General features: G+C 36.0%; 1 protein-coding gene across 2 annotated transcripts; it reads left to right on the top strand.

Moving 5' to 3' along the window:
- Positions 1–499: 499 nt before the first annotated feature.
- Positions 500–7,902, top strand: LOC143459363 (uncharacterized). 2 transcript variants are annotated; one of them, XM_076956482.1, is made up of 12 exons: positions 500–1,347; positions 1,455–1,568; positions 2,205–2,327; positions 2,615–2,706; positions 3,992–4,726; positions 5,023–5,077; positions 5,191–5,360; positions 5,484–5,650; positions 5,752–5,926; positions 6,065–6,355; positions 7,133–7,279; positions 7,378–7,902. In XM_076956482.1, exons 1-12 carry the CDS (start codon positions 669–671, stop codon positions 7,543–7,545), a joined length of 2,916 nt encoding a protein of 971 aa, XP_076812597.1. In that variant the 5' UTR covers positions 500–668; the 3' UTR covers positions 7,546–7,902. The 2 variants fall into 2 exon arrangements, with proteins under 2 accessions (XP_076812597.1, XP_076812598.1); XM_076956483.1 differs by lacking the exon at positions 3,992–4,726 and having other exon boundaries at positions 501–1,347.
- Positions 7,903–15,414: the final 7,512 nt, after the last annotated feature.

Raw genomic sequence — 15,414 nt, 5'->3', positions numbered from 1 at the left:
GGGTCTGTGCTTGTTTTTGGTATTGATCAGTGCTGGTTTTCCAACTTTTTTGTGTATGGTGCACTAATAAAACCTACGTTTTTTGCAGCACACCTCACTTAGCAAAAGGAAATCAAACCCAGCTCACATATTTACGAACCAGCCATGCTAACCGCTCTGGCACTAAGCTGATGAATAATTGTTAGAAGAACAGCATGCTGTAATTAGGTTCATACATACGATTATTTGTTGCTAATTTACAAAGTTAAGAAAGTGTTGCTTTAAATAAAACGAAAATGCAGAAACTAACATTAAGGCAGTTACATGGGCATTTGGAAGTGCACAATTAACCCATGCATTGGTGCAAGGTCATGCAATTTGCTTACATATTAATTTTCTCTAGGAAGCTATTAATTCTTAGTGGCAGTCAGTTTTTAGTTGTTCAGTTGCCTTGAGGCAACCATTGAAAAAGTATAGTATTTCCTGGTATGGCTTTTTGTTACGGTGTGACATCTGTAATTGCATATTGACTCTTTTTTAAGGTTTAAAGGGATTCTTCTACAGTGCACATAAAACGATTACAATAACATATTGAGCTTTTTTAATGTGTACTGCTATATTATTTCCTAAACTGTGGAATTGCTAAACAGAATTCTTACTGTCTTACATTGATTGTGACTGGTTTTGGTATGGATGGACGATCACCCAACAACTCCTACTGCTACGGCACAAGTGATTCTGACAATTACCGAAACACTGTTAACAACGGAAATCCAGCCCCCAATAACACTTACAACAACCTGGATGCTTCAAATTGTGAGATCGGTGTTTGGGACCCCAACTCCTGCAGGAGTACAAATGCTTCAAATAATGACAGAAGCTATCAACAGACTTATAGCACTGGGCAGAATGCTGCTTATACTGGAGCTGCATCTTGGTATGCCAATGAAGGTCAAAATAGTAACATAATAGGTGCAACAACTGCACAGTATGGGTATGACAGCCCAGCTGTGACTGAGCCAATTTCTCAAGGATCTTGGGCTGATTTATCTTATTCTCCCAGTGCTGCCTTGTCTGTGACAGGAGACTCTTACTATAATAGTCCACAACTGCAAACTAATATAGCTCCATTGCCACCCCAGCAAACTACTACTTCTTATCAAGGTTATTCTAGACATACCCCAAATCAAAACCCACCTTTACGGTCTGATGTGGATGACTGGAGGAAACCTCCTCCTGGGAATCATTACAACCCTCCTCATGAAAATTCAAGTCATAGTTTCCAACATACATCTGCACCAACAACTGACTGGCAAAATTTTACTAATCCTTTGAATGAAATGACTGAGGAAAATGAAGATGCTCCAGGTACGTGTCTGTACATTTTCTTGTTTTTTGTATATATAACATCTGTAATGTCATAGCTTTGTACCGTTCACATGCTTTGTTTGTGTAATTTTGGAACTTTGTTGCAGAAACATTGGTTAGCAGAATGCAAAAATCATCTATTACTGCACAAGCTACACTAGAAGCAACCATGAATAAACCAACAATTCTTTCAAAATCTGCTTTAGAAATGTTGCACCAAGGTATAGAACATAAATAGTTTGCAGTTTAATGTTATTGGAGTGCTTTGTGTTATTGTGTGATGTAAATATATGATTGCGTACGTGATTATATATGTTTAAAATTATGGATTGACCTGTTTTGACGCATATCGGCATTGACCTTTGTTTAATTCGGCGACTGATATCAGATCGCTTTAAAACCCGGTTAATTTGGTTCGCTCCAGAAACGGTGCTTTCCTGAATCCAACATTGTCCCGGTTATACACAGAGCCAAGTCAGGACTAGACAACCAATCAGCAATGAAAGTTTTGCATGTACAGCTATCTAACTTCCAAATTATTTTCCTTTGCTGTTATGTATTGATGGTGTAAGATTTTGCTTGCACCACATGCTTTTGAAAGTCAAGCTGTTTGATAAGTATATAAAAGTATTTCAAAAAAGTTATATAAATGTTTGTATTGTTTGTATTGTTGTATTGTATTGTTTGTATTGTTGTATTGAGTTTGTATTGTTCAAAAATCGGTCTTCAATATTTTGCATTTTACTACAAATTAATATCAGCTTCAAATATCGGTTTCATCGACTACTAAGTTACCGGTATGGGCCCTGAAAAAAACCATGTCTGTTGATCTCTATTTAATATTGTCGTTTCTGTAGACTTGACTGCTGCTGCTGCTCCTTTCCAGTCAGTAGAAAAGTTAAAGGAGTTACGAGATCGTCAGCTTGGCCTACCATCCGACAATGGTCTAAAATCTCCCAATATTTATACACAGGATCAAGGTAAAATCTGAAACGGTGAACATGGCAATCAGAAACCTTTTGTCTTTGAATAATAGCGCTATCATATAGTTATTATTTACCAAATTTATTTCGCATAAACATTAACGTAATAGTAGATTTTTATTTTGAAGTAAAAGTGATTTGAACTTAAAAAGATATAAAACCTTCAGTTACAACTTTACTTAAGTTATGATATCTTACCTTGTGTATATAATAAATTTCCATAAAAGTGAACTTTATTTTTTACTCGTTCATGTAATTAACAAAAAATATAATCAAAATTTAAGAGACTCCTGAGAAAGATGCCTCTACTCTCAATGTGTCTTTTTCCAACTTATCTGTGGATGCCAAGGAGTTTGTCCCCAAGCGAATGAAAGATGTTTGTATTATTTCAAATTATATATATACTGCCCGATTTTAATTAGATTTAGAATCTAAAGCTTATATGCGTATATATTTGATTCACCTATTTAGTTTTTTAGTTTTCATAAAATTTCTTAACTCAACAATTACCTCAGTAGGAGGGATGTGTCAAATCAAACATGGTTCCAACCCAAAAGCACCGACTTTAAGTATCTAGGGTTTAGAATGACTTTGGTGACCAACTTTGAAATTAAGTCAGTCACAAGAAATCAGTTGTTGGACAACATGCCACGCTTAACTTACATAACAGCTTTCTTGAGCCAAGGTTTTGGAAACATATGGTAATTCAAGTTTGAAAATTTTGGGTCCACAAATTTACTATGATAGACATTTCCATCAAGGTAGGGTAGAATTCTCAGAATAAGTAATTATGGTTTGTTGCAGGGTGTCATGTGTGCACCATATTTTGACGTAGACGACCACACTAAAGAGCACATGGCTCAGACAGAACAACACATTTGCAACTGCATAGAGATTTTCTGATCTGCAGCATTGTTTTGTCACTACTTGTCTCTAATGCAGTTTCATGTACAAATGTTTCATGCAATGTTCCAAACACTTCCTTTCATGTTTAGTTAAAGGCTAATTAAAACCAGCCTCATTTTTCAAATATAACACATTCAATTGATATAATTAATGATTGTAAACATCTATTAATTAAATTGTTCTTACGAAAAGATCGCTACCCTTCTGCCCCCAAATGTAGGTGCCAATCCATTCTTTATGTTGGAGCATGAACATTATTCATTTTACTTTTTCAAAATCTTAAGCCTTAAAAACAGATTGGAGTAAAAGCTTTAGTATTGCAAAGAGTTACCTTAAAGGAGAAAATATTTTCATTTGAATACCTTGAAGATGGCTGAACCATTATTATTATTGATAGGAGGATTGTTAATTTAACAAGAGCTAAATTAGATTGATTTATTTCATTGATCAGGTCAGATAAGATGACAAGTTAAACGTTAGATCATGATTCTCCTGCTCAGGCCAAGAACTAGAGCTAACTGAGAAGATTTTCAGATTTGCATGAACTTCGAAACCTATAATAATATAATATTAATTATCTCATGAAACTAAACCTTGTTTTAACTGGCACATCCCTAGTAAATAGACTTTGTACAATTTTGGGTTCGTGTGCTTTCCGTTTTATTGTGGGATTATTGAACATAATGTGGGCATCATCTTATTCTTGTTACGTACATTACACAGTTTATCAGCTTTCTAATCTTTTCAATGTGCAGGAGTCAATGGTTGGGGGTGTCAGTGCAGATGACGAACTAAAAGGAGGTTGTGCTGGGTTCTGTGTGGTAGCTGAATCTATTGTTATCCCCAAACTTGAACTTCCGATTAGCCCCGAGTCTGAGAGAGCAAAGTATACTGAAGCAAGCAAGCCCACTTGCTCCACTCCTGTTTCAAAAGCGAAGGAATGGCATAATGAAGAACTTGATTCATTTAGGTGTTCAAAACCAGACTTTAGAAATGAAATTAAGCCAGGAGAGATTTCAGACTGTTCAGGGCCATTGTCAGAAAGTTTACATGAAACCGATGGATCAGCTTTGCAAACTTGCGTTAGTATGATGAAAGGATATGAGCAAGATGTGTGTTGGAATCCACTTGATGGGCCTGCTACCTTAAAACGTAAAGCTCGAGAAAGTGTGTCATCTACGTTGAGTAGTTTTTCAGCTGGTCGAGGTACTGTCATGTATCTAGATGACGTGACGCCAGGAATTATAGGTACTGATAAAAAGGCAAATGTTGCTATATTAAATAATCAAGTTCAAACCAATAAAGTTTCATCAAAAGCAAATGACAGCCCAGTGGAAACCAAGCTACATGAATACAAAAAGATGGTTTTATCACACATGCCAAATTTTGGGTTGACAGATGGGTACACACCTCCAGTTTTGGGTTTGCTTTCATTAAAAATACTGGGATTTGAGTCTGAGAAAGAATCTTATGATGTCTTGCAGACCAAGGTTTGGTTAAGACAAATTTGCGGTACTGGTATTACTCTCTGATCTAATATTACATAGTTACTGTAATATTACAGTTATCATAATATCATAATTTTAAATATATACATAGGTACCGTATAGTGTATATAAAAACTATAGATGTATGTTACTGCAGACTGCAGTTGTTTTCATCAGCAGAGAAAATACGATAACAGTTCAATATCTCAGCTAGTTTTGAATATGCGATTATTATTATATGTTTGTTAGATGTAGTAACTTTTACTGTATAAATTAATAAATTTCAAATTGTCTGTTAGGTAAAATCAACAAAGAATATTTCCACAGCGGATATGAGCAAGTCACCACTTGAAGGTTGGACTCTTTATGAGAAGTTTGTCATATACACTGTTCACATTGCTAACTACTTTTTCCATAGAGCTTAGTTTGTCTCTGGAATTAAGATAACTGCAGTTTATATATTGCAGATTCTGAAATGGAAACGATGGCAATCAATCTCATTGATTATTGCATTGATCAGCTCACATGTAATCCAGCGAGTTTTGATGTTATTGTACCAGAAACAATGTCAAAGATGAGTAAACTGAAGATTTCATCAAGTGCAGTGTCTGTTATTGCTGACAAAATATATGAAATGGTACCAAACACCATTATGACATACATTACACAAATGTTGTTGAATTGAAACAATTTTGAATATTTTTATAATGTGGCATACAAAAGGTTTGGTAATTTGCTTTATCAGTACTTTTTCGTGCAGTGCGTAGCAGAGCCCAATTTTCGATATCTGGGAAGTCAATTGTGCGACACTTTGTCAAGAACTTCAACTGGACTTCCAAACTTCCGATCTACTTTGCTCAAAAAAGCCCAGCAGGAATTTATGAAGATGGACGAGGCATTGCAGGGTTCTGACAAAAAGCTCAAAAGGTATTGACCAAAGTTATAAGCCTTCATGTATAAACAATTCCAAACTAATGAAAACTTTTAAAAGATTAGTCGTTGTCATTGAGCTTAACTTTTTTAAACAGAGCAAGAGGCTTTACACAGTTCATGGCGGAACTCTTTTTAAGCTTGATGTCTGAAAAAGTAGGAGGGAAACTGGAGAGAATTGCTGTGCTTGGGAGAGGAACTTTTGGTGTGGTGCGAAAGCTGATAGACCATCCGAATGATGACAACATCCAGTGCGCAATCCGTGTTCTCAAGGTCTGTATTTGTTGTTGGATGATCCTGGAGTATTTCCTTAGAAATTTTAATCCTGGTTATACACGTTCAAAGTGTTTAAAACTCTACATTATTGAGCTGCTGATAACATTTAGAACTGTGCAACTTACATGTTTCCAGTTAACCATCCTTTCCTTGGAAGACACTTTGAAAGATGATGGGAAGAACTCCATCGAAAAGATTGATGTTATTCTGGATGACCTCAGTGCATATGCCGACAAAGCCAAATCAGGCAAGGTCCCTGCAAATGAACTCACTGAAAACTTACTTGAAAGTTTTGTTAAGTTACGTGCAATTAATTGGGGAAGAGTTCCTCCTGAAGAATTATATCCTGGAGAAGGTTCTCCTCCTTCGCAGCACTACCCAACTGATACTCCTCCAGAACCGGAAGATGATGAGAATTATTTCATGGTGAGTTTTCAGGTTATTTTTGTTTTCACATCTTGTAGTCTTGTAGCTTCCCAACCTTTGTTCGCAGCCAGATGGGTCAATGTCCGTAACATTTATAAGTCTCGCGTCACGAGGGGAATTGATTATTTTAGAGGATTGCTTGAAACGCAATACGCGTGAAGGAAATTAAAAGTTGGAGGTGTTTGCGGTTCGAACGCTTTGGTTACTTACTATTACGCAGAAAGGAACCATGTAATACGTGCTAATCCGGCGCAATGAAATGGTAACATACTGCCAAATAAAAGACGGTTATGTTTTTGCAAAACATTGAATACGCATTAGTTTCACATTGTCGACAACAGCAGTGCGCTTTACCTACCAACACTCCAAACGCAGTTGTTGGTATTTTTAATTACATAATTCGAACAGAACCGAAGTATCATGATGCGCAGGTACGTAAAATTTCTTGGAATTACAAAACTAGGATTGAACTAACAAATCTTTTTACGTGAAAAGGCAGTCAGCAGTGTTACAGTTTTTATGCAGCTTGATGTTAGCCTTAAACGCATAGAAATGATGCTACATTCTTTTTTAAAAACATGAAACGTAATTATCTATCTGGTATTGTAAGGCGGATCGCTAACACTTTTTATGCTCAAAATTTGGAACGCGGCTGAAAAGGGTTTAGAATCGCTGTTATAAATAATGGCACTTATAAAAATCACTACGTGTTCATTGTTAAATTTAAGGTAAAGTTTAAGCTATTTAAAGTTAATTGAGTTGGCATTATTTTTTCAGAATGAGCCGGTTTTCTTTACACCAAATGGCGTACAGTATACTGCAGCAGATGCAGCTGACCCAGACTTCTACGACAAGCACTTAGCACCATACAGTGCGCAGTATCAAGCAGCCGATGCTCATCCAAGCAATACATCGAATGCACAGGTTGGAAGAACATACCAAATTCTAAGACAATATCAGCAAAAACGTACGTAAATATTTACCTATTAGCCCACTTATAATATATTTTTTTTAATTTTTAGTTGTCTACCGGTGACGCATTCTACGCTAATCCGCAAGGTAGCACTTCGTCATCATTTCCATATTATTCAAACTGGTCTGCTGGCGACGCCGACCGGTTCGAAAGTGCATCGGGCGAAGACGACTACGACGCAGAGCTCGAGGCGTTTATGCGAAGCATTGGTTGCTGAGTGCAATTTACACTTGCGCTGTGTTATCTGAGCACTGTGCTTGGTTTTGCACTGAAAACCTGAGGTCGTAGGTCAGCGCTCAAGAAACGGTCTATGTTTCAATGGTAGAAGTTAGTCTTACGCCATGTTATCTTCTGTGGTTTCTTGACTGCCATTTTGTTTTTTTCATGTGTCTTGTGCTTTTTATAAAATAATTCAATTCTTGGTTTAGTAATTCGTTACTTCTTTTGCCAGATTTTTACAGTGCATTGTGAGGTGGTAATTTAAAAAAAACTGCCGTAGTATTCTAGCGTTTACTCTAACATTTTACTGCGTGGGATTATCATTGAATGTAAATAAAATTAAAGTTTTTAGAAAGTGGTCATTTCATTTAAGTTGGTAACGCAAACCGTCATCGTATGTTGTCGGCTTGGTTACGAAAATGGGGTGACAGGTCGATTTAACTCACGACGACCCAACCAATATCTATGGTTTGAATTGACTAACCACTGTCCAATGGATATGCAAGTTGTTATTTAGGATTTAATTGATGTTAGATTTAAATTAAAAAGGTGGTTTAGGTTTAGGTGACTGTGTTACAATATTTAAGTTACCTTAACCGGAAGTTGTCAAAAAAGCTTTGAAAATTTGTTTTTCCGGTGTTAGCCAAAGTGACAGCCAGATTAGAAAGATAGTGACCATTTCACCTTATGTGGGTTATGCTGCCTGTTGTTAAGGATAGCAGAAAGACCACGTAGAAAGTTGATTTTAGCTGTTTAAGGTTTTATTGGAGTTAGATTTAGATTAGAATTTAGGTTATTATGTTATAAAATTTAAGTTAGGTTAACAAGTAGCTGTGAAAAATAGCTTTCAACGCACGATGTTTTTCGGTAAAATAGTGGCAGCAAATTGGATATGAAAGCTTGATGTACTACGTTTTAACGAAAATTCCAGGGTAGCTCTCTTTCGAACTGCGTTTCTTGATCTTAGTCCATCGCAGCAGGGTGCAAATTATTTACACGTTTTCCCTCCTATCTAATTCAAGACTTTGCCATGAGGGAGTTTCTTTTTGGCTACTGTTTGAATAGCTGCTGATAGCGTTAACAAACGATCAAATTGGATTATTTGTTGTTCCAATTGGAAGTTATGTTAGATAGTTGGGAAAGTGTTGGCAGAAGTAGTGGGTTATGTTTGCCAGCGTCGATATGTTATGGAACACCACTGCAGCAGCATTGGCTAGCAAGTTAAGTATTTGCTTGCTGGTTGGAATTTTTAAAGTGGTAACGTATGCTACTTCAGAATTTTGAAACCATAAATGCTCTACTCTTTCAGAATAGGTTCTTTGTGCTAAATTAGACAAAGCTAGTATTTTAAGAAAAGTAAACTTTGGTCTTCCATTAAAGCCCTGAAATTATAATCTTTGAGGACAGGTTGTAACTTAGTAGTTAAATATTTAAAAAGGTTGCAACTATTTCACCAGAAAACATCGAGCGTTCGAAGTTATTTTTCACAGTTCGCTATTAGCCTAACTTAAATGTTATAACATAGTAACCTAAATCTAACTTTTAATCTAAATTTAATTCCAATAAACTCAGTGGTTCCCAAACTTTATCTACTCGCGTACCATTTTTTTGGTTCATGCAGCGTTCTCGTACCACCTACATTGTAGGTGGTCCGACAAAACTCCAGAATTCAAAAATAAAAAATGATAGGCAAAATGTTTACTAAAGGCTCGTGAATATTAAACAAAAATTAGTCGAACTTTTACCGCCCTCGCTACAGTGCTACAGCATAACTAAGGTATTACAAAAACTGACTTCAAGGATTTGTTACGTAGTAATTAATGACGTTCTGTTTCGTTACAAAGAAACCCTGTTTTACAATCCAATGCGTCAATACCCACCCTAAGGAATTAGTATTCAGTAGGGAATAAAGCATGAAATTTCACGCTCTACCTAATTTATGTGAATTAAAATAATGCCGACGACAATAAAAGATCTTTTCTGATCGTTTGGTGTGAACTTGACAAGTTGCTCGCGTACCACCTGGAAGACCTTCGTGTACCACTAGTGGTACGCGTGCCATAGTTTGGGAACCACTGCAATAAAGCCTTAAATAGTTTAAATCAACTTTTCACATAACCATTCTCCAAACCTAACCACCTATCTTTAACGAAAGGCTGCGTGACCTACATATATGAATATGAAATATATACACATAGCCTACATGAAATAGTCACTTCGTTGATTCATTGTTTGTTTAGTTTTTTGTTTGATGTTAAGTAAGCAGGGCCGGCTCTACATTTTGCCGGCCCCAATTTTGCAGCTGTCAGCGGAGGTACTATGACACTTTATCGAACGACACTTTATCGAACGACAGTTAATCGAACCGACAGATGATCGAACGACACTTTATCGAACGACAGTTAATCGAACCGATAGTTGTTCGAACGACAAACTTTGACAATAGCTTCAAGCAAGATTTTTGCGTGTTTCTCAAATATTGAGACAATAAGCAATTGTGATGTGCGGTCTTTGTAATGGTGTACTTTAATGAATTGTGATGTATATATCATAAAGTTGACGATTTATATTTTATATCTATATTTTATATTTGTATCATAAAGTTGACGATTTATATTTTATATCTATATTTTATATTTGTATCATAAAGTTGACGATTTATATTTTATATCTATATTTTATATTTGTATCATAAAGTTGACGATTTATATTTTATATCTATATTTTCTATTTGTATCATAAAGTTGACGATTTCGCATGGCGGCCGGCCCGCCATGCGAAATCGTCCGACCCGAAACATATTAGTAAGTTATCACAAGAATATGCACGAGAATCACTAAGTACGAGATTGTCTGTACAGTAGACTAGACTAGTCATAGATACAAAGAGTAAGGAATTGAAGGCAAAATTTCATAGTAAGGGGCATATCGCTGCCTGACTTTTACACAAAATAGCTTCTTGAAAGTGGTCTTTATCCCAGCTTGACCGACAGCGCAAAAGAAATGGCATCGATGCTTGGTAGCACGTACACATGAAATTTGTCTGGTGATGTGGAAAAATTAGGTGTACAGCATCATCTGGCTTCCTGTATACATCATAATTGTAAAACTAAAGAAAGTGAATTTAGTGTAAATTAGGTATTTCTAAAAGTGACACATTTCTAGAAATTCTACTTTTTACGCCGCGCCCCCGCTGTGAGAAGAGAACGAAAGAGAATAGGTAGTCAAGTTATTGGTGCGTAAATGAGTAATACGCTTCAATGCGGAGAGAGAGCAAAATTATATAAATATCACAATATCTCAAAAATTACAAAATCCAACTTTATCAAACAAACATGGACAGATAGCTGAACATTTTTTATGAAAAGTCACCAAATTTCGATTTTCTACAGCAAACAATGCAACTGTACGCCACGTTTTGCTATGACTGTGTGCGGGAGAAGCAACAGTCGATTCGATCAACTGTCGGTTCGATTGTCGTTTGATCAACTGTCGGTTCGATAAAGTGTCGTTCGATCAAACTGTCGGTTCGATCATCTGTCGTTCGATAAAGTGTCGTTCGATAAACTGTCTTTCGATTAAGTGTCGCGTCACGGTCAGCGGAGCCCCCTATGCCTCATTAGAATAAACTAAGATTGGTGTTTTATTTCATTATTACTGTAGTGTAATACGCAAAACTTAAAACCGTAATTAGGATTGCGTTGAGGAAAGGATTCCAAAGATTTTGTGATTTAACTCCCCAAAAAATGGGTAGAAACGACTATCAATGAATTTTTATGTTTCAACGTAAACCGTTAATTTCAAAAAGCTATACTTTTCCCAGATCGCAATTTAACGCAATGGAATACAATGTAGTGTGTTTTTGTGTTAGCACTTGGCTTTCTGATTTGCCGTAGTATTCACTCTGTATGCCATTAAATAACTGAAAAAAGTGGAATAACATTCTGTTTGTTGAGCCACCATCCTTATGACATCTTAACCCGTATGTTTTATAACCTAAAAGGTAATTAATTAAATGTTTCTTAAAGTAACGTACTAAAATAAGTGACATCTCTTGGTCTAATACAGGGATGGGCAACATACGGCCCGCGGGCCGGATCCGGCCCGCGACGGGATTTTGAGCGGCCCGCAGACAGTTTCCGGTCTTAAATGATAATGTGGCCTGCGGCCACATTCTGCCGCAATCCCTGTATTGCGTCACTGAATACGTCCATTTTCTCATATCAGGCCCGCCGACCGAAGAAGTTGCCCGCCCCTGGTCTAATACTTTACCACGTTTCAAACAATTGATTTAATGTAATTAAACCAAAAATTTCTCGCTTATTTCAACAAGCCAGATATAAAAATAAACTTCCAATTTATGGCATACTATTTTGAAACGCCGTGTACAACAACTTTGTAACCCTGTATTGCACGAACTTTCACTTGTCTTGTGCTTTGCAAGGATCAATCAAGTTTTCTGATAGAAAGGGGCAAGTTGGGATCATTTCGGTTTATGCCTGAGCGAGGGTGCGGGTCCCAATTTCCAAATTTAATGAAATCGGCCTATAAAGCCGACCGTGCAAGGTAGGTTCAACATTTAAAGTAAAATAAAAAACAGAAAGAAACTCTCCTAAAATCTGACTACTCGTGCCTTGTGAAAAGAGTGTTCAAGTCAACCCTGTTGAAAGGTGGCTGCAAAGTTTTGAAATCTAACACCGCATTGTCCAAATTGCTTGTAGAATAAAGTTTTTTTCTTTTTATAGAAGCTACTGCTAGGCCTATGGGGTAACTTTTAGCTTACTCATGTAAGTATAAGCCCCATAATATCCTACTATTTCACCGAAAAAAAGGATTCCTTTTTTACTTTTTTTTTTAAAGTAACATGTAATATAACAACATTTTAACAACGGCAATATGGCTTACTTATAGTGAAATAGTCACTCTCTTTATTAAAATGTGCGATGTTCATTAAGTAGTTTTCGTCGATTGGCTACGCCGCTGCGGGATGGCGACATAACAAAGAATACAGAAGAAAACCTGGATTTTACGCTTTATTGTTCTTATCAACCATACTTCCGGTACACTGCCTTTTCATTATTGAAACATGCCAGAAAATTTTAATTACGAGGTCAAAAAAGTTAATCCATGACCCATTTTTTTATCTGTGGTAATAAAATACTTTCAGCGCCATGGAAAATTAAATCTGAAAGCGCAATTTCATTTTTATTTCAATTACGTTGAGGAAAATTTTCAAAATTTTAGGGATAACAGTACTTGCAGACGTATTTGTGTGAACATTGCTTGGAGAGCAGTTTGAACAATGTGGATTTGTGGAAGAACAGTTAGGCGTATTTTAGGGTCTAGCTGTCTGAATGTTATTCCGATATTCTGGCCAGCCCACCAGTCCTTGCAGACTACCCAAAATGTCTGGTAGGTCTTCGGTTGGTTTTTAAGGTGTTCTTGTTAATTTCGTTTAATTATTTGCATTTCGTTAATCTTTAGCCTTGCAACACAACCCTTAGTTTCAATTCTTTATGCAAGATTTTTGAAAATTATCCAACTTGTAAGAATAAACAGATAAATTTTTAAATGCCAATTTCTTATACAGGCAGACTCATGCTATTAATTTCAGCAATTTTTGTTAACAGTTTTGGTTTGACTTCCCCCGAAACATTTTAAAAATATTAGCTATTATGCGCGCGGTGGCGAAATCACATACCAATCGCACGTGCAATCTGTCTTGGCGCGTACCAGAGGATATTTGACCGGTTTTGTGGGATAGGTGAGATGATATTGCATTATACTTTCTACATTATATTTTCTAGGTTTATTAATTTATTTGTTTTTTCCACTTGCTTTTTTCATCTTAAACTTGTTCAGACGCATTTAAGCTTGCACTTAAACACAGTTACACATAAATTGACTGATTCAATCCAGGGCTTTATTACCTAGAAATTGCATGCCCAGAAGTTCTGTCCCAGTCATCAATTGTAAAAACACACACTTGAAGTGCGCTTCCGCCGTTTTAGAATGTTTGTATGATAAGCCAGAAATTTCCTGCGATGGTGAAGGAACAAGTATCGTTAAACCACTCACGTAAATATCTGCTTCGGCCTTTCTAGAATTGTGTCAAAATAATCACGAATAGACTACAAAGATCGCAAGTTCCTGCTGGAAATTTTTTCACTGTGCCGGATAAATGTGCTGATAAATGAAATGCCAAAAAATCCTACTTATTTTATAGAATAGAATAATAATAATAGAATTTTATAGAATAGGCCTACAGACCAAAACAGCAATTCTGTCTCCGAAAATTGGCTAGAAAAATCCGATGCATCATATAAATTTTCCAGGAGCGTTGCAAGTACACTTGACATTTCCTCTAGTTTCTTCTTTTGACAGTTGTAGCTTGATGGTGGCTGGGCGAAACCAGTGGCATTTTTATCAGTCACATATAGGCCTATTCAGATTAGAATTAGCTGTAGTTCAGCAGAAAATAATTTGAATTTTGATACTGGCGTGGTATAAAACAGGAACTCTAATTATTTTGGTGTTAACTCAACCTGTGCTAAAATGCAAGCTTTCAATACAAGTGCTTTTGATGCCATGTAAAACAATATTGAGTCCTCACCAAAATCTGTCATCTAGGCCTAGCACTTGTCAGTTTTGGTTGCTTGGCGCACTTGTTGGCCCTCTCCTTTTTGGTTGTTTTAAGTAAGTTTAGTACATACTCATTTACTACATTTACACACACCGCAGTTTCCACACAAAATCTTTTTATTTTTACGCTGCATGTTTTGCTGACCACATATCTAGACGTCATATCGAACAAGTGCAATGTGTAGGATGAATGAATGCTATGAAATAAAAACTAGACAACATATTTTTTAATTTTTTCGGCCTTTGAGAACTGAAGCATCGCAATAACTGGTGACGTTAAAAAAACGTTATGAAAATAGTCTTGCTAACAGCTTTGATAGCATTAAGGCAACGGTGTTGTGTTATTTCAACTAACTGTTAATAAAACATTATCAGAACGTTGTGGTTTATAATTAAACAAAACTTATGGAATGGTTGCCGTACTAATGTCTGAAACTTACCATTTCCGTCGTGGTTAAAATTTAGTAACATATCACAACAATAGCATTTGACAGGGTTGGAGCAATTATGTCTACCCAGTAAATGAATAATTAATCGAGTAAACATTAGCGTAAATAGATTTATTTCATTTGTAATCAGCTTTTTTAGACTATTGTGACGAATACATCGAATGATTATGTCGAAACCAAGCAATAAATAAAAAACTTTCAAATTGCTCCCATATTTCATTTTCTTTCAAAAAATCGACGGCTATTCCACTCCCCCAATATAATAACATTTTTAACTGAATGAAATTAACAGTTCTAGAAATTTTTATTTTGTAATATTGCATTTGATATCATGCATCATGTTCTATACCAAAGGTGGGTAACTACGGCTCGCCGACATGTTTTTTGTGGCTCTTCTAGCTGAATAGTAATATGCATTATTGTTCATTATCCATGAAATGTTTACCGTATTTGTATTGATGCTGTTGATCTTGCTTGCGGCTTGCTGGTGTTTGTAGTTTTCCGCAGGTGACTTTTTCATTGAACAAATTTGCCCACCCCTGTTCTATACTATGGTGAAGTCAAATGCACTCTATCATTGGGCAAATAAGAATTTAAACTTTTTAAAGTGTTATGGTAAGATCATATGTCTGTGTATGAGTGGGATCTATTTTTTGGCATAAAAAATTGGTACAAATCAAATTGAATTTATCTTCCAATTAAACAAAAGTATTTATGCGCTAATGGGTTTCACAATGTTTATTGATAGAAAATGATAATTAAAACTATAAAGTTACA

This window comes from Clavelina lepadiformis, chromosome 5, assembly GCF_947623445.1.
Source record: "Clavelina lepadiformis chromosome 5, kaClaLepa1.1, whole genome shotgun sequence".
NCBI classification, from domain to species: Eukaryota; Metazoa; Chordata; class Ascidiacea; order Aplousobranchia; family Clavelinidae; genus Clavelina; species Clavelina lepadiformis.
This window is presented reverse-complemented; position numbering and strand designations above follow the sequence as displayed.

What these genes read in the sequence shown, in the direction of transcription:
- LOC143459363 (XM_076956482.1), top strand. Translation starts at nt 669, where the DNA reads ATGGATGGACGATCACCCAACAACTCCTACTGCTACGGCACAAGTGAT. An exon ending in GGAAAATGAAGATGCTCCAG is followed by an intron (nt 1,348 to 1,454) that starts GTACGTGTCTGT and finishes ACTTTGTTGCAG; the next exon opens with AAACATTGGTTAGCAGAATG. An exon ending in TCTGACAAAAAGCTCAAAAG is followed by an intron (nt 5,651 to 5,751) that starts GTATTGACCAAA and finishes TTTTTTAAACAG; the next exon opens with AGCAAGAGGCTTTACACAGT.